This window comes from Bos indicus x Bos taurus, chromosome X (genome assembly GCF_003369695.1).
Source record: "Bos indicus x Bos taurus breed Angus x Brahman F1 hybrid chromosome X, Bos_hybrid_MaternalHap_v2.0, whole genome shotgun sequence".
Classification (NCBI taxonomy): Eukaryota; Metazoa; Chordata; class Mammalia; order Artiodactyla; family Bovidae; genus Bos; species Bos indicus x Bos taurus.
In genome coordinates, this window is record NC_040105.1 from 27,418,433 (window position 1) to 27,442,073 (window position 23,641).

Below are 23,641 nucleotides of genomic sequence, written 5' to 3' on the forward strand. Positions count from 1 at the left end.
TTATGTGTATGCTTTTGAGATGAGAAAAAGGACACTTGTAGAGTACAAGTAACTTGCCTAACCCAACACAGTAAAACTCTTAATCCAGTTCATCCCCATACCAACTCATTTGCTTTATAATGTCTTGAGTAAGACAAATGAGTACAACTTCCCTCTCTTGCTCTTCTAAACTTACTTTTGTATTCCAATGTATTTTATTTCTCTTCTGCCTATAAGAGTTGTCCCAGCTTCTCCAGACTAACGTATCCTCCCTTCTAGATTTACTTCTTCCTCTGGCTCTGCTTCTCTTTGCTTTGGTTTACATATAGGTCCTAGTCTTCCCTATTCTCAACTATAGTTATCCTTCAACGTATTTACTCTCAAGTAGGGATGAATTCCACATCCTACCATTAAGAAACAAGCAAATGAAGCTGATTTTGCTCCTTAAATTTTTGTTTTTTTCTCCTTTAATTTTCTGATTATACCCCTATTTGTCTAATTACGAGACTGGCTAATATCACCAGCAGTATCTTAATTTTCAAACACTTGCCTGTTTTTGATCCTTACAATACATAAGCTCTGCTGATTGTGTCCTTAAATGCTCTTCTTTGCTTCATTGACCTGTAGACTTCTGATTCATATCCCTTTACTACCTTTTCTCACTTCTTTTTGCTTTTGATTTCCTATGCCTGTATCATCAATATTTGTAGTTTCACTGTTGAAAGTAGAAGCTTTCTTTGTCATCTGTATTTGGTCGATATTTTCTTCCTATTTATCCTAATCCTTGTCTTTAACATCAGCTATAGTTGCAACATTGTTACCTTTCATCACTCTACTGGGCTTCTGGCTAATATATTTAATTGAATACAAGACATTTCTAATAGGAGATTCCACAGGGAATTTGAAATCTACATGCCCCAAATATAATTTCGTGTATTTCTTCAGCCTGATTGCCCAAAATATCTTCACTGTTTCTTTATACTGGTAAATCGTATCATAATAGACCTTGTTCCTCAAACTGTACTGCCTCAGGTCCACTTTTGAAGCTTCTTTTTTAACATCACTTCCTTTAATAATCACTAAGCCATGAAATTAAAAGACACTTACTTCTTGGAGGGAAAGTTATGACCAACCTAGATAGCATATTGAAAAGCAGAGACATCACTTTGCCAACAAAGGTCCGTCTAGTCACGGCTATGGTTTTTCCAGTGGTCATGTATGGATGTGAGAGTTGGACTCTGAAGAAAGCTGAGTGCCGAAGAATTGATGCTTTTGAACTGTGGTGTTGGAGAAGACTCTTGAGAGTCCCTTGACTGCAAGGAGATCCAACCAGTCCATTCTAAAGGAGATAAGTCCTGGGTGTTCATTGGAAGGACTGATGCTGAAGCTGAAACTCCAATAGTTTGGCCACCTGATGCGAAGAGTTGACTCATTGGAAAAGACTCTGATGCTGGGAGGGATTGGGGGCAGGAGAAGAAGGGGAAGACGGAGGATGAGATGGCCGGATGGCATGACTGACTCGATGGACATGAGTTTGAATAAGCTCCAGGAGTTGGTGATGGACAGGGAGGCCTGGCGTGCTGTGATTCATGGGGTCGCAAAGAGTCGGACACAACTGAGCGACTGAACTGAACTGAATTGAAGCTCTATTTATTCTCAAATCTATTCTTTTCTCCCACTATTCACCCCTACTGCATTAATATTAATCTTATTTATCTTTCTGAAACACTGCCTGTTTAACAGTTTCCTCTGCCTTCACTTTATGGTTTCTAAAACCGTTCAGATTATTTACCTATAAGCATCCAATGACTCTTCATTGTATATACTGCAAAGAATGTTTTTTTGTTTAGTTGCTAAGTCATATCCTACTCTTTTGCAACCCATGGACTATAGCCTACCAGGCTCCTCTGTTCATGAGATTCTCCAGCCAAGAATACTGGAAAATTCCATTTCTCCAGTATTGGTTGCCATTTCCTTCTCCAGGGGATCTTCCTGAGCCAGAGATCAAACCTGCAACTCTTGGTCTTTGACATTGGCATGCGGGTTCTTTACCACTGAGCCACTGGGGAAGCCCCGCAAAGAATCTTAGGACTGTGTGAAAGGAGGCAGGTCAGAATATTGGGTGCATCATCTTGTATATTCTGAGGTATGTGTGTATATATGACCCATATTTATGAGTATGATTTTGAGATGAGAAAAAGATTTGTTTTCATGATTTGTTATATATTGTTTTCATGATTTAAAAAAAGATAAAGTAAAGCTGCATGAAATGTTACTGGATGATGAGGTTAGAATATGAGTGGAAAACACTGTAGGGGACGTGGTGGAAAAGTCCCAAGTTTTTATCTAGCATAGTTTGCTATTAAGAACCCTACATTAACATTTTTAACCTCTCCCTTATAGCCCTCAGCTTGTAGTCTGTTTACACTTTACTCCTAAAACTTGCCATCTCACATCCTCACTTGTAATAGTTTCCTACTTGCTGGTGTAACCAGTTACTACATAATTAGCAACTTTAAACAACCCCAGATTTTAATGTTGCAGTTCTGGTGGTCAGAGTCCAAAATGCATTGGACCCACTTGACTAAAATCAAGGTGATGGCATGCCTGAATATCTCTTGGAGGATCCAGGAGAGAATCTGTTTCCTGACCTTTTCTACCTTCTAGAGGCCACAAAAATTCCTGGGTACATGTGCTGTTCCTCCATCTTCAAAGTGCATCACTCCAGTCTCTGACCTTTGCTTTCATCCTCATGTTTCCTCTCTCTGAATCTAATTCTTCTACTGCCCTTTTATAAAGATGCTGTGATTACATTGGGCTTACCCAGATGATAGTCTTCCATCTCAAAATCTTTCAGTTAATCATAGCTGCAGTGTCTGTGCACTGTGCCAAGTAACATGTTGACAGTATCCAGGAATTCAGATGTGAGCATATTTGTGTGTGTGCATGCTTAGTCGCTCAGTTGTGTCCTGCTCTTTGCAACCCTGTGGACTGTAGCCCTCCAGGCTCCTCTGTCCATGGAATTCTCCAGGCAAGAATACTGGAAGAGGTTGCCATTTCTTTCTCCAGGGGATCTTTCCTACCCAGCGATTGAACCCCGGTCTCCTGCATTGCAGGCCGATTCTTTACTGTCTGAGCCATCAGGGAAGCCTGTGAGCATGTTTACGGATAGGCTCTTCTGCCTGCCAGACTGACAATTGCACTCATCCTTTGTCCTAGACCCAGAATTCCCTTTCCCTTAGAAAATCTCTCCTTTATGACCTAGCTTGGCTTTTCCCTATGACTTCACCACGTCCAACCTGGAGCAGAATTAATAGATTTCCTCCCTCTACTCCCTTAGCACATTATATTCAACATATGGCGGTAGGGCCAGTCTAATTAAGTAGGTAAGTATTTGTCTCCTTTATTGGCCTGTGAGCTTTCACTAGAGTGCGTTGCATTGTCTTTGTGTTCCCACTGCACCATTGCATAGAATCTTGGAACTAGTATATGTTTAATAAGTGTTTATGAAGTGATGAGTTTGAATGCTGAAATTCAATTGCATATAATAGCAACCACATTCAGTCTTTCTTATTTATTCATTTTATTTTAGTTAACATTTATTTATCATTGGATTAAAAAGATGAATAAAACATAGTCTCACCCTGGAGGCACTTTGGTAGAATAAAAGACATATAGTTAAAGATATAAGCTAATAGTGTGGGGTAGCATGTAAAGAAAGCTGATAAATGTAGATAGTTTCACAGGTGAGAAGGATGTGAGTTAAGTCTGCAATAGTGGTAATAATATAATAGTAATGATAATAATCGTGACAACAGTTAGCTGCAATAAAAACAGTAACAAGAATAGCTTTCATTTATTCAGATTATTCTATATGCCAGTGCTGTTCCAGGTACTATGTTATCTGTACTATAATAATCCTGTTTTGTAAATGAAAAAACTATTTGAAGAAGTTCAGTTCAGTTCAGTTGCTCAGTCATGTCCAACTCTTTGTGACCCCGTGGACCGCAGCACGCCAGGCCTCCCTGTCTATTACCAACTCCCGGAGTTTACTCAAACTCATGTCCATTGAGTCAGTGCTACCATCCAATCATCTTATTCTCTGTCGTCCCCTTCTCCTCCCACCTTCAATCTTTCCCATTATCAGGGTCTTTTCAAATGAGTCAGTTCTTTGCATCAGGTGGCCAAAGTATTGGAGCTTCAGCTTCAGCATCCGTCCTTCCAATGAATATTCAGGACTTATTTCCTTTAGGATGGACTGGTTGGATCTCCTCGTTGTCCAAGGGACACTTAAGAGTCTTCTCCAACACCACAGTTGAAAATCATCAATTCTTCAGTGCTCAGCTTTCTTTATAGTCCAACTCTCACATTCATACATGACTACTGGAACAACCATAGCTTTAGCTAGATGGACCTTTCTTGAAGAAGTTATTTGCCCCAAATTACAAAACTGATAGGTAGCAAAACTGGATTAAGAACCCAGACAGACTGATGGATTATAATCACTGTGATATGCTCATTTTGCATAAGATTTAGTAGTGATTTATGAGTAGCCCAGTAGTGAACGGTATTCTTTTTGTTTTGTTTTCAGAATAAGTTTTATTATGATAAAATTCACATAGCATAAGCTTCAGCATTTTAAAGTGTATAATCAGTAGTTTTTAGAAAATATTCATCCCAGTGTATAACCATCACCAGTGTCTATTTCAGAACATTTTCATCATCTCTCCTAAAGAACCCCCATACCCATTAGCAGACCTTTCCAAAATTTCCCCTTTTAAACCCAGCCTCTAGCAACCACTGTCCTGCCTTCTGTGTCTACAGTTTTGCCTAGTTGAATGGTAGTCTTAACAGGAAAACAGGCAAACAATCTCAGGTCTGTTCATCTAGAAACTGAAGCTTCTTGAAATTAGGTCACTGATAGTATGAGCTACTATGTGACAATAAGAAAATACATGAGAACCTCAGTGAATGTTTATATATAATTTACATTGGGATTTCTGGGTTGAAATTTTAATTCTGCAATGAGTACAGCAAAGCTTTAATGTCTATGACTAGACACATTTAATCTGTCTTTCAATAGAAATACAAGAAATTGCCTTAAAGAAGTTTGTAATGATGATTGTAGATTGACCAAGATGTTGAATGTGTGAAATGCTCCATAATTCTTTTTTGTTTTCCCTAATTCACAACTGTTTTGAAAGATTCAATTAAGGATCTTGATGTTACCAAATTGACGCTTTCCAAACCAATTTAAGAAATAGAATCATAAACTAGCCAGTTTGCCTTTTAGAAATGAAATGAGTGAAGAAATAGTATTTTGAACAAGAGTGAAGGAATAATGTAGTTAAGGTAGAAGGTCTTATGGTGTCTATTTGGCTCCTGGAGTTTCTTGGGCAGTGCTGATTAAACTCACACTGAGAGAGGAACTGATTCTCACTGCTAACCTGAAGGCTGAAGATATCAACTTGAAGATTTCCTGCTGCTCCTGTTAGTGCAGTGGCTAGGAAATGGGATTCTGATTTTAGGAATGCATGCCTGAGTCAGGTTTGGACTTTAATGTGGCAGTTCCTCAGATGTGTCTTATGATTTGGCTTTTTGGACTACGTTTCATTTATGTCTTTATATGAATTCCAGGTCCTTGGTTAGAAAACTGAAATGGGCTATCATCATTTATAGGAGCTGGAGTTAAAACAGCTTATTCTCAGTGCTTATTTGAAAAATTCCCTGACTTTCTGCCTAAAATGATAATGGTGACATTTTATGGCAAGTGAATGGGTTTTGATTTTGTTTTGTGAATTAAAGTGTATCTTAACAGAATTTTATTAATGTGAATGAATTAATCATTTAAAAATGCTCAGAGGTTTCTGAGGTTTTAGGAGAGCAAAAAAAAAAAAAAAAGAAAAGTGACTGTCAAATCACCATTTCAGCTTTCTCAACTTAATAAAGTCACAGTGATTGAAAGCTGATGATCAGTTCTCAACTGTCTTGCAAAGAAACTTAGGCTGTCATGGATTGACAATGTATTTGAACTGTGTTCTAACTTGCTCCTTTTTGAAATTCAGTCTTGCAGCTCTACTATCTCAGTCTCATACAAAAATAAAAGGGAGATGATTTTCTGAAGAAGACAATGTTCATTTCAGTTAATTTCACATGAAGTATTCCCCCCTCTTGAAATTCCCCAACACTAAGCTAGTGTTCCTTCTGGTATCCCTCTGAGAGCCTTGTGATAGGAAGAAATGATGTATTTTCTGGTAGTTTTCATATACAGTATACTTTTTTTGAATAGAGATGAAGTCTTAGAGTTCTCTTGAAGTATCTTATGAAGTTTTTTTTTAAGAGAATTGTAAAATTATAATGAAATCTTTAGAGGCATAGAATTTTTGATTTCTTCTCAAATGGAAAGAATGATACTGAATAAAACCATGTTCTATTGCAGCATGAAACATTTAAAATGTCAATGTTTGGTAATTTATTTGAAAATAAATTGTTAATGAAATAGTATTTTCGAAGGGATTGTTTCCACTTATTTAAATACAATTGAATTCTCTAAATATAGAGAAATTCTAAACCTTAGTTGAGTTTAAGATTTTAAAATATTGTAATGGGCCTATGGAAACATAATTTTGGTATTACTGGTTTTGATTTAACTTAGGAACCCCACAACATACAGGAAAATAGAATACATATCCTGCTCACATTCTTTCCATTTGTGAAATTCGTTACTCTGATTGTGCATGATTAAAGCCTAACACAAATCATATAATATTGCTATATATTTTTAAAATGTGTGTTTTTCTTCTTTATCTTTGCTTTAGAGAACAGCCTTTAAGAGCTGGAAGATGAAAGCTCCGATTCCTCACTTGATTCTCTTATATGCTACTTTTACTCAGAGTTTGAAGGTAGTGACCAAAAGAGGTTCTGGTATGTAGTGTTCCTTCCTTTTCTTTCATTATGGCTTAAAGTGATGGTGCTACATTTATACATGTACCATTTGTGAAGAGGTTGAAAATTATCCAGGATCCATATTGTGGAAACACTGTAGATTTATCTTTAAATGAGTAGAGCATAACTTACAGGGAATTAGAAAAGTGGGAGTAGGTTGAAAAAGACATGGTTTATTTTGGTAACTACTATGAATTGAAATGAATTGAGTTTGTGGTTGATTTCATTTTATAGTATGGTTTTCAATTTTCTTTGTAAAGAGTGTCATTTAGATTTTTGCATGGAATCATTGTGAATTTTTTTCATGTTAACTTTTGCTGTCACCATTTCGATGTCAGCTATGGTTAGGGCAGATTCTTTGATTTATTTTGCAGTTTTTCTTTTTTTAAAAAACCCAAAGTTATTAAAGAAAATGTCATGGGGAAGCATCCTAACATGTAAGTAGGAAATAAAGAGATAAAGTAGAATGGTAATATGAAAGCTGCTGCTAAATAGAAAAATCTTGAGACTTAAGGAAAACTTTGATGTTAACATACATCTTGGTTTTCAGTTGACTGTAATTCTTGGAGTTAGAAAAATGTATGAGACAATTGAATAATAGCTATTACCTGTGTGAAGTTATATTACATCACTGATGATAATCTTGCCACACTCACGTTTTACATGGGGCAACAGAATTTTTGAAGCTCTAACTTTTCGGTACAATGAAGGATGGAATGTATTGTATTTAGTTGCTAGCACTAGAATGTGTTATCTGTTAGTTCTAGAGAGACAGTGGGAAAAAGAAGAGAGAGTGTGTAAGAGGCTACAGTGTTGTGATATCAAGGACTGTACAAACAAGCGTATCTTTGGAATTCAGAAAGGAGAAGGAATGAAAGGAATGAGATGGCAACCATTCTCGGTACCTTAGGTTAAGAGGCTTCAAACTCACATTTGATTCGACAGTGAAAAGGGCCACATCCCAGGGCAGTAGGAAGCAGTCTGCTATTATGAGCCCTACCTTGGGAGGAAGTCTGGGGAGTACCTCCTGCATGTGCAGGCAGATGACACCACAGGCTTGAGAGTTAAAGGAATTTGGCTGAGCCCATTAGCTCTAGAAATTTTGCTTGTTGTATAGCTGTTGTGCTGCTGCTGCTGCTAAGTCGCTTCAGTCATGTCCGACTCTGTGCGACCCGTAGACGACAGCCCACCAGGCTTCCCGTCCCTAGCTGTTGTAGGCCGTATAAAAAAAATAGTGTTTCTTTGTTTACACATTATTTTGTCTGTTCCTCTTGGTGGATATTTTTGAATGAGAGAAAGCCCTAGGGCAGGATTATGATACAGTAGCTTTTGAAATTTGAATGGATTACTGGCAAATAGCAGATATGTTGATTTCTTTGTCTGCCAAGTGCAAGGAAGGTTGAGCGTACCCGTGGAAGTTAGAGTTGGTAGAAGGGGGTAGTAAACTGTGATGAAAGCTGAAAATTTCTATAACAGTGGTATTTTGTAGAATAGCAATTTATATTAAAAACACTTAACACAGATCTTTGAGGTATTGGCCACTAGAAAAACACTCATCTGTGTAAGTACTGTAACAAAACAAAACTCTCTAAAATGGAAATAGTGTTTGAGTCTTAAAAACTTCATTTTTCTGGTTATCATATTTTATTATATAAAATGTTTTGTGTATGTCATATCTCTGTTTTCTTTGTCAAAATGCAAGTGTGGCTTTTTTTTCCCCATCATCAAATAGTGGTGACAGGTCCATTCTATATTCTAATTTTGGGAAAAGTTTTATTAAATTGGAGCTTAACTGTGTATGTTTGAGAAACAAGGGAGCAGAGCTAGAAATGTGGGGCAGTTGGAAAATTCATATCTCTTGCTGCTCCAGAGACCTGAGAAAATTCAGTGACCTGTCTTAAGTTCAATTTTTATGTTAATGATCTAATTACTTTAAGAGGGTGATAATAAAATGCTGTCCTAAGTCTGGCAAACGTTCTCAGACTTTGTTCTCTTCTGTTTACAAATATCATTATCACATAGCTTTTTAATACCTCTGAAACTGCATGTGTTTTCTGTATAATAATGTGAAAATGACAGGACAGGTACTGAGATTTAGTGGCATGTTTGATGTCTTTACTTTTCTGTATAATATGAATGAAGATGGCTCCCCCAGTATCTGTGTTAAGAGCTCACTGTTTGGAAGTTTGTTTGATTTTTGTATATTAAGTATAATTTAGATAATATTGCTTTACCCATAGACTTTCATAGCTTGCACACATTTCAACTGATGCCTGTTTCCATGGCACCTTTATGAAGGAAGCAGATATGTAGCTTACTGATCTCCATAGATCAAGTAGAAGAGGAGTGCACTTGGCATCTTCTCCTTCAAAGATGAATGGCTCTATCTTTATACCCAGCCCAACCTGTAAAGCCAGAAGTACCAAGGCCAGGAAATAAAAATCAGTTTTTGATGTTTGATCTCACATATTAGCCAACCAAGAAAGGCTCCTTATCCTTGTTCTTTTTTCTTATCATTTAATTCTCTTTTCTATTTTCAGTTTTGTAAACCTTTGAAAGTTCCATAATCATGACTCCAAAGCCAGTGCTTTTCATGTGTCTTTTGCTAGAATATTATTTTTAGTTCATTGTGACCATTAGAAAAGCAAAACTAGATATTTTAATAACCAAGAATATATTAAGTATGATTATGATACCCACAATGATGTTGAGTTTTTATGGGATGTTAATTGTGTATGGTGTTTACTTTAGGTAAACGCATATAGTCATTCCATAAAAATTTAGAAGTATGTATTTGCTTCTCATTAACAGAACTAATTTGAAAGCAATAGGAGCTCTTCATACCCAAGCTGGAAATGTATTATTTTTATCACATTTGCTTACACCCCCATTGCTAATAATTTAAGGAACAAATTAAATATAAAAAGGCAGTTATATTATCCTAACATTCTTGATTGAAACACTAAAATTTTTACTTTGTAATGTTTTGTTTTGTTTTAAATATCGCTTCATGTACATGTATGATACAGTCAAGGTTTGGGTCTGGTCACTCAGATAATGTTCTAAAGTTTTGCATATATTTAGAATCAAGGCCTTTGACATCTATGAAAGCAAATAGCCTTTTTTACACATTAGATTTTTCTCTTGGAACACTTTTTTGCCTTGTGTTTAGTTTTTATAAGCAGCACTTGAAGAAAGAGGCAAAAACTATCAGTATTACCCAATCTTTTCAAGTGTGTGAAGCGTTGTTAGCAATTCAGTAAGTAAACATTTGAGTAGCTGTCATTTGTGGAATTGTGTACAGAAACCACATGGGAATCAGATGCTTGCTTGGAGGGTCTTTGTATTTGAACCAGTTGAGAAAGGTTAACTTAATATTCTCATTGGTTTATTTGTTTCTCTCTCTCCTCTCTCCTTCCTCCCTCCATTTTCTTTATTAGTGTATTTGCAAATCTATTTTGAATGTTTCATTGTGTCTTGGTAGAACTTCTTTTTAACTATAAAAATATTACTATTTTGCTTGAGAGGTCGATGTCTGTGAAATTCTTTGTCTTTATAAGGTCATTCCAAGAAGATAGTATGGCCTCTGTTAATAATGGCTGTTCTTAAATATTTATTTTTATTTTGTGTAACTAAGAGTTTGGAATACAATTAAGGGGCAGAGAAATAATGTATGCATACAAAGTATTAGTATATCAAGTTTGGGGAACTAAAGTGTGAATTGTGATTTGGCCTGAGTTGGGACACTGGAGAGAAATGAAGCTAGAGGAACCTTGATGTAGAGCTTAGAAAAGAGAAAGAGGTCTAGACTTTTTGTCTGTTTCTCCCTGCTCTCGTATCTATCCCTAGATTATAAGCTGACAAGTTGCAAGAACCATGATTTACATATGCTTATAACTTCTACAGTGCCAAATATGATGAATGTTTCAGAGTCAAGGTTCTAGGAAATGTCTTAATGAAGTAATGATTATATGAATGAATGAATGAGTGGCTTTAATTTTGAGGCTAGGTTATATCAGTATTAGACAAATAAAGGTAAAATAAAGACATTTAATTTAAAAAATGTTCCTTTTTAAATAGAAAGTAGTACAATGTATAACATGAGACCACCGAAGCAAAAAGATAAAACTCAGAATAAGCAATATCTAAGATAGAGGGTTTATATGAAACAATAAACCTTTGCAAATCATGAGTCTTTTCATGATTGATATGTAGTTCAAAATCTGTTAGAAGGACAGGAAACTGATTCTTTAAATATTATCATACTGAAATTTTACTATACTTACTGCTGCTTTAAAAAATATTGCCATCATGCAGATGTTTTGATTTTAATAGTATTTTTCAATATAGACCACCATGAAAAAGGATGTAGTTCATGATTACTGATTAATAAAATATAAGCCAGTGACTTTAGTACACAAAAAAAAGGTATTCACAATTATTAGAGCAGATGGAGAAATGGAAGTGACTATAATATATAAACCAATGATTACATCTTATTCTAGAATATATTTAAGATACGTTAAAGCTACCTAAAGCTGCCAGCTGTTATCACAGGGGGTTGATCTCTTCATTCTAGAAATTGACAGTGGACACTTGTTTATGTAAAATGATTTAGATTCAGTTCTTTCTGGCAGCAAGAGGAAAACAAATCTCTTGAGCATTTCTGAGACTCGTAACTCAAATCCCAAATAGTTTATAAAAGATAAGGGTAGTTAAATAACCAGTGACACAGTTTAGGTTCTAACCTTTGTGTTTGTTATTTTTGGATCATCATTTCTTCAGGTTAAAGAAATTATGCTACTGTGTAAAGAAAGTGAGATTTAACTGAGGAAGAGTGAGAAAGTCTAGTGGGGTGTTTCCATCTCATACCAATGTGATTTATGTGCATCAGCTCTCTTGGGCATTCCTGGATGTCAGTGAGCTTAATTTCACATGATTAAGAGACAACCTAGCCCCCCAGCATCTGCCTTTTATTATGTTACCAAGTGTTTATTCCCAGTTTGCCAAACATGTCAAAAAGGATGAAATATTTCTCATTTTTCCTTTGGTATACTTTGTAAAACCAAACTTCTGAGGCTTTGTTTCTTGCCTTTTTGAGTGGAAAAAAAGTGCACTTTACTTTTTAATGGGAAAAAATCCTGCTCTTCTATTTATCTTGTTTTTAAAAATAAAATTTGAAGTTAGATCTAGAATAATTTTGATATGCATTTGAAATGTCTTTAATTGGAATAAATCTAACAGACAAATGGACCCTACACATGCCACATAAATAAAATGTATCCAGTGTCTGTATTTAATAATCATGTGATATACCTAAGAATTTCACCATAAACTTATTTGTTCAGTTTTAATTATCAATACAGTTTCACATAGTGTTGGGGTAGATTAATGTTAATTGTGGAGACTTATGCCTGGTTTGTGGTGAATTTACATGGGGAAGAAACAAGTCATTCATCCCTTATTCATTCATAGGGATGAATCTTGCAAGTTGAGTAGGATTTCAGTTGGGAGGGGAACATTGCAAGTTAATAAATATAGCAGTAATGACAGTGTATCATGGGGATAATAAAAGGTATATTCTTCTATTTAGGGAGCAACAGTAAGGAGTCTGTCAATGCTAGGCATTTTAAATTATGTTATGAAACTGATTTTAATTCTAGAGACAGCACAGGGGTAACTACTGCTGGACCAGAGGATCAACCCCTGATTAAGTCTACTGTAGGCTTGAGGGTGATCCCAAGAGGTGACCTGGAAATTAGGGACACTGTTGTGTTAGTATCCAGTTGCTGCTTTAACAAAATACTAAAAATTTAGTGGCTTATGGCCACACAAGTCTATCATCTTACAGTTCTGGAGATCAGATGTCTGAAATAGATTGGTAAGGCTGAGTTCTTTGTGCAGATTCTAGGGGAAAATCTGTTTCAGTGTTGTTTCCAGCTTCTAATGACTTCTTGCATTTCTTGGCTTGTGGTCCCCTATCACTACAACCTCTACTTCAGTCATGACATCTCCTTCTCTGACTCTGACTCTCTTGCCTCCTTCTTTCCCTTAGAAGGGCCCTTGTGATTACATTGGACTGGCCTAGATAAACTCTTCATCTCAAGATGCTTAGTTTAATCAAATCTGCAAAGCCCCATTTACCATATGATATAACATAGTTACATGTTCCAGGGATTAGGATATGGACATCTTTGGGAAGGTGAGTGCATTATTCTCTCTACCACAATTGATAATTCTCTGAGTCAATCAAACACATTTATTGGACTTGGACTGGAGATTAGAGAGAGAATCGTCTTTTAGGATTTAGATGGGATTAGGGGAGATAAAAAAAAAGGAAGTTGAAACTTTTTGCTGAAGGGACAATGTGATCTGTGGTCTGTGATTAAGAGGAGTTGGGGAGAAAGGGAGGAAAAGGAAAAAGAAAACAGGAGAAAGGAAGGCTGGGAAGGAGAAAGAAGAAACAGACTCTAGTGAAGCTTTGGATCTTGATAACTTAAGATTCACATGCATCCCACAAATACACTTTCAGAAATAACCCCTTTTCCTTGAGGAATCCTAAAAGTCTGCTTTCTTTTTGACCAAAAATGTTTGGCACAAAAATGCTTTTCTGAGTCAACATAACAGCAGGGAGAACAGGGAAGACAGAAGAGAAAGTAACATTAAAGTTAGAACCCATTGAGCTTGATGACTAGATGTGGAACATTTGAAAAAAGAGGTGGAGAAAATAATTCTACAATAGGAGGATTTCAGGGCCATCAATCATATTAAAGGTTTCTAAAGAACAGAAACTTGAAAGGACCACTTAAGTAAAGGGAACTCTTGATAGGTCCTTGTGACAAAGATGAAGCCCAGAAAGTAGATGGGGCATAGCGTGTGAAGTGTTTCATGTGTTCTGTAAGGGATTTTGGATTTATTGTCTAGAAAGAAAAAGTTTTGGCTGAGCTATTTAATTACTTTGCAGATCCCTTTAGTAGAAAATCTGATATTTGAGGTTGGGTCTCTGATTTGCTGATCCTACTTATTGTGGTGTCTTCTATACATCACAAAGATGAAACTCCTTGATGTACATGTAATAGTGCTATACAGTCCATCAGTAAAGCTGCTGTTAGAGTGGAGGAAACACAGAGAATCAAGCTATAAAGAGCCACACATGAGAGTGACATGGTCAGATCTGTTTGGGGACAGACAATAGTCCCTGTAGGAAAGGCTGTAGTGGGACTCCAGAGTGAACAGTTAGGGCCTTAATAAAAACGATATTCCACTATACTGAGGGCCTGCAAAACAGTCATAGGAACTGAAAACATGTTTCTGAAGAAGAATAAATAGGATCAAGTTAGTGTTTGAGTTGAATTGTGAAATCACTTGAGGAGAGGTTATGTTGACGGTGTCATTAATTACAGAGCGAGGGGCAAGGACTGTTTTTTCAGGGATAGGAGATGAAGTGAGTTCACTCTGGAGCATATGAGCTGTGACAGTCACTGGAACCAATAAGCTGATGGGTTGATTGATCTGGAGTTGTATTAGTTTCCCATAGCAGCTGTAACAAGTTACCATAAACTGGGGGACTTAAAACAACAGAAATCTATTTTCCCAGCTCTGGAAGCCAGAAGTCCAAAATCAAGGTCTTAACAAATCCTTCCATGCCTCTTCCACCTTCTGGTGGCTCCTCCTTTTTAATCTGCTTCATTCCAGTCTCTGCCTCCATTTTACATGGCTGCCTCTCCTATGTCTCTAGTCTCCTTCTGTCTTTCTTTTGTAAGGAAACTTGTTATTAGATTTAAGTTCTTTTTTGGATAATGCAGGATGATCTTGTGATCTGAAAGGTGTCAGATTAAAAAAATATGTGAATATTATACAAAATAGTATAAGGGCTGTTTATTTTTAAGTTTGTTTAACCCTTAGAAATTATTACTCTTATTATTTTTTTTATTTAGGTATAACAAGTATAAAGCTCTTGGTCATGATAATAAGACCAAGATCTTTATGATAATAAGAATTATTGTACTATAGAAAGGATCAAATTTTCTCCAATCAAAAAGATTTTGACCTAGATATCAAATATGTTTGCATAGACTAATTTCCTGAATGTAGGGTAATACTGCTTCAATTTTCTTTCCCTTATTTCATACAGACAGGTGGGAAAATAGCTTACAAGTGTATTAAAATTTTCCATGGTTAATCCTCATGTTGACTATTATAGAACATTTCTACAGACAACTAATCTTGACATTCCAGCTTTGTCTACAGCAGTGATCACTAAGAAAACACATACTTTGAGTTATTTCTATAGAAGTGGTTTAGGTTGGTCTGGTAAATATTATGAAGCCTATAGAGCTGCAACTTAAACTTGGATTTCAATCCAATTGCTAGTTAGCCTTGATTGACGGAGGACAAGTCCTTGAACCTTTCAGGACCTCAGTTTCCTTTTTCATGAAGTAAAAGTTCTGAACTGCAACATCATCAGTGGAAATAGAAGTTTGTTTTTTTTTGTTCCTTTCACAAGCACTTATTGAACAGCTTGAAGGAATACTCAGTACATAAAATGGTACCTTTTTTTCTGTAACATATTTTACATTTTTGCACATTGATCAGACAAATGTAGATGGGCAGAGTTTGTAATCAGTGTTTGAGGCCCATGGGAGGAGGCTACATTTAACTTGATCCTACACAGTTTCCCTAAGGCCGCAGAGCAGAGGGTATTATCAGTTTAAAACAGACATTCAGTTAGGGAAAAATTATGATTTTTGTTTATCTTATTAAAAAGCACATTCTGTATAGTTAGAAAGCTCAAGTAAAAAATAAGGTACTTTTCCTTGCAGGTGGTGATGTGTCTAAGTGAAATTAGGTTTGGCAGTTCAAAATACTAAGCTATGTTTTAGCTTATTTTTGCTTATTTACAGCAAATTTCCTTTTGTAGAGTTGTAGTCTCTTAAGACATCTAGAGTGCTGCCTTGCATGGAAAATGTTGCCTTAGGCAATGATAGTGAATAACTTTGGTAAGACTTAAAATCTCTGAGGGTTGTGTGTAAAGATTTCTTTAAAAAGTATGTGTAGGCTCTTGCAGGTATCCTAAACACTATTCAGTAATCAGTTATATTTTACTAACTGTCCTTAAAACATTTTCCAATTTGTGTTGCTACCTTGATTTCAGTTAAGTTCTATCATTGGCATTTTACTTTTATTTCTAAAAGCATGTTCCAGTTACTTTGTATACCGGATATGAGAAAAATATGTTGTAAACGTTAAAACTTTATCAGTGATAAGAAAAGGTTTAATATTCTAATAAATTAATATGTTTTTCCTCAATATATTTTTATATTAGGAAAAAAAGGACAACTTCAGCTTGAAGATTCTTCCCAGTTTTTCCTATAAAGGTGTCCTATAAAGTAATTGGACTCTCCAATGCCATCTGGTGGCTTTTCAGAGTTGGTGAAAATTCAGTAATAAATCACAGGAAAAAAAAAGAAAATAAACATGGGAAGAAAACTTCTAATGAATTATTGTTCAGAAATTATTTTACTTGACCATAATATTTTCCAAACATTTATTGTCTCCAATTTATTGCCTTACATTCTGAAATATGTATAGATTTCTTTTCTTTTGGGGAGATTTTTTACATAGAAATTTTCACTGAGATTTTTTAAGGAGACCAAAAATTTTATCTTTAATGATGCAATCATCATGTCAGTTTGTAGCTGTGCATTAGCACTGTTCAAATTATGTAGACAAATACATTCATATTATAAAGTATTTTTTAAATTATTAAGAAAATATGTTGCTGTCTTAAAGTTTTGTTGTTATAATGATTCAAGTATCAAAAAGAAGAAAAGTCAGTAAAGATTTTTTTCATGTATTCCCTAAATAATAGCTGCTGGTAGAAGTATGAAAGTGAAGAAGATGGAAGGATGAATGTACAATAAGCCACTTAGATTTTCCTGCTGGTCTAGGGGACTGGACCTGGAATAGGAGGTAGAGGGTCCAAGAATGATCAAGCTAAACTAAAGCACTAGTCATGGGGCAAAGTTAACGTGAAAAAGCAATGGCTCTTACATGCATATCCCAGAAGAATGGGGTTCATTTTGCAAGGACTTTCTTGGTTGGCAATGTTTTGTATTTTTAAAAATTTCCAAAGAACTTTGGCTTTTATAAATCTATTTCCAAACACATACACAAGTACTAACATACTAAAACTTTGAAGAGAATCTGTTTTCAGTTAAGAGTATTTATATATAATGTGCACAGCTATGTTTGCTTATTAGTTTCTTTTGGGGTTTTATGCATTTCTGACTTAATGCTGAAGCGCCTTCATCTTCCCAAAGGACAGAGAAATAGGTTCTTCATACAGTTGTTAACAAACGTTTATTGAGTTCCTACTGTGTGCTAAATAACATGGAGTAACATCAGGTGTGCCTGGCTATGAAAGAGGTTAAACATTTTAGATAACTGTAGAATTTGATTTTTGGATTCCTTATTTACAAAACAAAATTATAGGAAGTTATAGTAAAAGAATGTGAAATGTTTTGTTTTTGCTAGGCTTGGTCACTTTGTTTTCCACATTCATGAATTGTATTCTGAAAATTGTTGGTACAGTTTCCCCATACCTTTGATGATTATGGTTTTGGAAGTATATGGAGTGCTTATTTTCGTAGCTGCGTGCTTTTTCACATTATAAAATCCATGTATCATAACTTCGGTAGTGCTATAGGCATTGTCCTTCCATATTCACTCTTCAGTTATAGTTACTCTTTTATACTTAGCAAAAAGCTTTCAAACAAAACATACTATAAACAAGCAATTTGAATTCTTCAGGGGATTAAAAAACATGAACAGTTTACCATCTCTGTTGTTACAGATCTTGTAAAAAATAAGTGATATGAGACATATAAGTATAGTGTATTAGTTCCTTTTGTTGTAAAAATTACCATAAACTTAGTGGCTTGAAACAAAACAAATCTATTATCTTACAGTCCTGGAGGGCAGAAATCCTAAAATCAATCAGGGTGATCAGCAAGTCTGCATTCCTGCTGGAAGCTCCAGGGTACATGCTCTTTCCTTGCCTTCACAAGCTTCTGGGTGCTATCAGCATTCCCTGACTTGTGGGTCCTTCTGGATCTCAAGTCCCATGACATAGTATCTTCCAAGCTCTCTCTCTGACCTCTACTTCTGTTGTCACATCTCCTCTGGCTCTGACTCTCTGCTTTGTCTCTTATAAGTATTTTTGTGATTACATTTAGGGTCTGTATGGTTAGTAAAAAAAAAAATTATTCATATCAAGTTCCTTAATCACATCTGCAAAGTCCCTTTTGCCATATAAGCTAACACATTCACAGGTTCCAAGAATTAGGACGCGGCAACCTTTGGGGACCATTGTTTTGTCTGTCACAGAAGTACGCTAGAGTAGTTTTTACATGAAAGAGTTTAATATGGTTGGAATACATGTACATTTGAGCACAGTATGGGTGAAGGAAGGAGGGAGTATGTCAGGAGAGGTGGAGAAAGAGAAAGCCGTATCAGAAAGGACTTGGAATGACATGACAAGAAATGTGAATATTATCTTATAGGAAATTGGGAACTACCGAAGAAATTTAAGTAGGTGTGTAACAGGATTAGCCTGACCAGAAAGAGCTCTGAGACCAGAAAGTGGGAAAATGGGGCCAATAATTCAGGTGAGAAAGTCCTGAATTGAGATGATAACAGTAGGAATAGGAAGGGAAAGATGGATTTGATTGCTGATACAGAATTAATAAAAACCAGTGGCTGATTATACAGTGGAGAGAAGGAGAGGTGGAAGGTGATTCCAGTTGTTTTTAAGTTTAAAATTCTGTTGAGAATGAATAGCTTATTTTGTATTTCTAATCTGTATTCTTACTGGGCAAATACACAAGTTTTCAATAAGGATGTACCTTTTGTGTTTGGGGTTCAGACTGGCTCACTCCACATTTGACACAAAAACCCCATTTTGGAGCTAAACCCCTCTCTTGTAGTAGATCTCTATTCCCTCTATAGTTCTTTCAACTTTATTCTATCATGTGTGTTTCAAGAGGAGAATTGTATCAGTGAGTCTTCTTTTGCCCATTTCATTGAAATACCTCAAATGAACACAAAGGATGGGCATTTTTAAAGGTGTCAGGCTTCTTTTAAAATACAGTATAACATATGACATAGGCATACTTACATGCATATACACATACACTGACATACACACATGTATATGTGCAGATATACACACAGTTACCTATTCATTCACAAAACACATAATTTATCAAAGAACCGCTATGTGCCAGGTGCTAAGGATTCAAAAATGATTAGGATATGTGATTGCCATGCTTTTTAACATCTGTGTTTTATTTACCCAACTAAATAGTATAAGCTCATTGAGTGCAAAAATATCTTATACATGTTTATGTATATGTCTTTTAGAATCACTGTGCTTAAAGAGTCATTGCATAATTAGTGCTCAATACATATTTGTATCTGATTGCTGGATTTAAGCACATAGATGGAATCTCATCACAGCAGTCTATTTTCCCATGCCAGTGTATGTGTATGCTGTAACTTTTCTCCAATATGGGAAGTTCCTTGAAGGATGATATCGGTATCATTCAACTTCATAACCTTTACAAGCACTTACCCAGGGCCTTGCTCATAGCATTCTGTGACCAGTTGTTACATGAGCATATGAATGAATTTAACTGACATGAAATCAATAGTTTTATCAGAGTTCACACTTCTCCAGAAAGGAAGAATTATATTTTTTTCTTTCGCTGTTAGGATGACCTGGCTATTCATGGTTATCGCATATGCTTCCCTCCTGGAATTGTAATAGCTGAAGCCAGAAGCACTGAGGCTACCTGGGGAAGTAGATCTCGAGGTGGTATTTCTTTTGCTTGAAAGAGCAGCTTTTCAGTTACTTCCTTGTAATGAAAAGCGTGCAGCTTTTTCCTCCTCCTTATCCTCAGAGTTTTGGCCACATGTGTGGATATGTAGGTCATTCCGTCAAGTAGGACTAGATGCAAGAAAGGAATCCTGTGTGGAAAGGTGCCTGCCAGGAGCAGAGCGTGGGCCAAAGCAGCTGTTCGATGCCTCCCTGTGTCCCACGACAGATCAAAGCGAACCCTAGAACTGCTGGGCCACAGAAGTGGCCTACGACATTGAGGGTGTTTCATTTTAATTCAAAACATGAATTAGTTCAATTTGGCAACTTGCACATTCATTCTGCGACTCTGTAACTGACATGCTGCTCTGCAATGAACAGTGGTGACTTACTGTTTGTTTCAAAGGCATGTTTTTGCTTCTTTGGGAGACGTGCTTGGTTTGTTTTGTTCAATTTTTAATGATACATGATTTTATTTTAAATTTCTTTGGAAAGTGCTTTGTATCCTAGGGTTTCCAGCTTTCTCTGAATTGAGAGGAGGTTATTACCTTCTAAGTTTTCAATTAGGAAAACAAAACAAGTTTGGAAGCTCCATTGGGATCTTGTAAACCCTCTCAAAGCATGTTCTGAATGAGACAATTTTTGTGCAACTAGCTCTAATTGTCTGAGATGAGACAGTCTCCAGAAGCTAACTGAAGAGGGTCTCATTCTATAGCATGCATGGGGTAGATACAACAATCATTTTGCTTCTTTGGCTTTTTTGTTTGCTTGTTTTTTTAATTTTTTGAGAGTTGGTTGTTTGTGTAGTCCATTGTTTCTTTCAGTATTTAGTATTTGTAAGGGGAACTTTTTCAAGTTTAACTTACCTATTCTTTAGTGGTAAGGTTCAGGCTTTGGGTTCATATATAAACTCTTCTCAAATTCTGCAGATTGTTCCTAAATCTACATCCATTCTGTTGATTTAATATGGGATTAGTAAACTATTAATGACCTTGTAGCTCCTTGTGCTTTACCTGAGTGTGATACTGCATTCTGTTTCAGTTTAATGTTTGTGTTCTAAATTAGAGCTGGCAGGTACAGAATAGTACTTATCACATTTTCTTTCCTATGATCACCACCTGAGTGATTACCTTGTTGACATATTCTGAATTAGACAAGAACATATGTTTGGCTGAATTGATGCCTCACGTAGAAACTTGCATATAATGAATTTTATCTGTGTAGTTATTTTAATTTTTGATTACATTATTGGTTTTAGTTTTATGTTGTTTCAGTTCAGTTCAGTCGCTCAGTCGTGTCCGACTCTTTGCGACCCCATGAATCGCAGCACGCCAGGCTTCCCTGTCCATCACCAACTCCCAGAGTTCACCCAGACTCACGTCCATCGAGTCAGTGATGCCATCCAGCCATCTCATCCTCCATCATCCCCTTCTCCTGCTGCCCCCAATCCCTCCCAGCATCAGAGTCTTTTCCATTTATGTTGTTTATGCATCTCCAAATCTGTTCCTTCATGATTTAAAAATAGTGTTCTCTGAAACTGGGAAAATTATGCAGACGTCATAACATCCTAACTGGAAGAAGTCAGGCTTTGTATAATTGAGGAAGAATACTTAAACTTTATAGATGCATGCCATTCATTCTCTTATCATTGTGAATTTGATTTATGGTTTATAATACTGAGTTTAATAAATGATAAAAAATAGAATCATATCGATACTTCCTTAGGCGTAATTGAAAGGTTTTCCAGAAAGTACCCTCAGATTGTCTCTTCTACAAATCTAGTGATGCTTGCCAATTCCAGAGGAAAACTCACCATTAGCTGAAGGGGAGGAGAGCAGTCCCAAGAAAGAGGCAGCTCAGAGAACAGGGTAGAGAAAGTTTCTGGGGCAGAGTATAGAGTAACTGATGGTGATAGAGTAGACTCATGTCTTCCAACCACTCCTTTTTCTTGTGCCTAGTACTAGACTTTCCATTATACAATTTGATCATAAAATCAAATCATTTTTTCTCACAGTAGAATGAGGTAGGGATCATGAATAAGAGGATGGAAAATGTTAGTGGATAACATGGCTTAAACATGTTTCTGTTGTGAAGAAATCTTGAGACAAAGTTCAAGTCTAGGAAGAATGGTATTACAACCAGTTGTTCTGATTTAAGGAAAATATCTACATGCTATTTGAGATTATTTAAAAAAGAGAATGTTTAGTTCATGTTGCCACATGATGATGCCATACCATCTCTAAATTACTGTTCAATGACAAATTATTAAAACATATTCAAATTCATGATTGTATTTAATTTAGATGCCTGTATCTCTGGGAATTGCAAACATAAAAAACAAAAGTGAGCTTGCATTAATATATATAGTGTTAACAAGAATCTGTTTTCCTCTGTATATGAATATAAATGCATGTTCTATTATTTCATAAAGAGAATTTAAATGTTATTTATGTGATTATATAGTTACACATTTATATAATATACTGAAATTGGAATGGATATTAAGTAAGCTATGCACTTTTATTAAGAAAAAGTAAAACAGTTTCTCAAAAAGTTTGATATTCATTGGAAGCATATAAATATGAAGTGTTTTAAATGTCTGTCCCACTTTGTAACCAAAAGAGGTTTATTAATAGTGAAAGTGAAGTGAAAGTGTTAGTTGTTCAATCATGTCCAACTCTTTGCAGCCCCATGGACTATAGCCCTCCAGGCTCTTCTGTCCATGGGGTTCTCCAGGCAAGAATACTGGAGTGGGTAGCTATTCCGTTTGCCGTGAGATTTTCCCGACCCAGGGACTGAACCCAGATCTCTTGCATTGGAGGCAGATTGTTTAACCATCTGAGCCACCAAGGAAGCCCTCTTATGCAATGACTGTTTGTGGATGGAGAAGGATGTTTATTTCTTCATTATTGTTGCTTTTTCTCAGCATTAAGGAATCAATGGGTAGAATGATTTTACTTGGTAGTGTTTTGCTCTTGAAAAGCCTGCCATGTCATCATAGAGGTAACAATTCTAAAGAAGTATTTTTTTTGAGGAAAATATTTTGAGGCATGCAAATGAAAAGAGTCAATATATTTTCTATCAGGTTGTACAAACTTTTCTTAAGAAAAGTCCTCTAGTTATTTGCTTTTATAGTGATTGTTTGGGTTGTGTGTCTTACAGAACATGCCAGAGGTTATTGAAATATATGACAAAGTTGTTTTTCTTTAAAAAGTAGAATATCTGGTAATTTTTTTCATCTCATACCAAATTAACATATAATGTTTGAGTTGTCTGGTATGTGTTGGCTACTGTACTGTTGTAGGCACTGGGGGTAAAATGTTAGTTGCTTTTCTTATGGAGAGTCCAATTTAGTGGGCTTAAATAAATAAGGTTTTTATAATACTTCATGCTGTGAATAAAATAAAGGTGGTAGTGTAATAGTGGTTGACAAAACTAGCTACTTCAGATAGAGTAGTCAGAAGAGGTCTCTTTGAGGAGATATCATTTGAGTTGAGACTTAATAACAAATAAAGAGCCTGTTACATAAGAATCTTGGACAAGCTTATTCCAGGCAGAAGGAACAGTGAATACCAGAGACATGCAGCAGGAGTGAACAGGACATGTATATAAGAAATAGACAAAGGTCATTGTGGCTGACAGGTGATAACCAAGGTTCATACAATGAGTCAAACAGTTTTCAAAGGCTACAGAGCAAAAATTAGGGGGTGAAGTGAAAGGAAATGTTGGAGAATTAGCATAGGTCATGATTTGGAATTTGCATTTTATTTTCAGTGTGATGTGAAGCCACTGAAGTCTAGTAAATGGGAGAATGATAAGATCTGATTCATATTTTTTAAA

General features: G+C 35.9%; 1 protein-coding gene across 1 annotated transcript in view; it reads left to right on the forward strand.

Moving 5' to 3' along the window:
- IL1RAPL1 (interleukin 1 receptor accessory protein like 1) overlaps window positions 1-23,641 on the forward strand; it is a 1,448,054-nt gene that overhangs the window by 221,566 nt on the left and 1,202,847 nt on the right. The window contains exon 2 of the mRNA XM_027533998.1: window positions 6,798-6,903. Coding sequence (XP_027389799.1) covers window positions 6,822-6,903 — 82 coding nt within the window. The 5' untranslated portion in view covers window positions 6,798-6,821. The remainder of the gene's footprint in view (window positions 1-6,797; window positions 6,904-23,641) is intronic.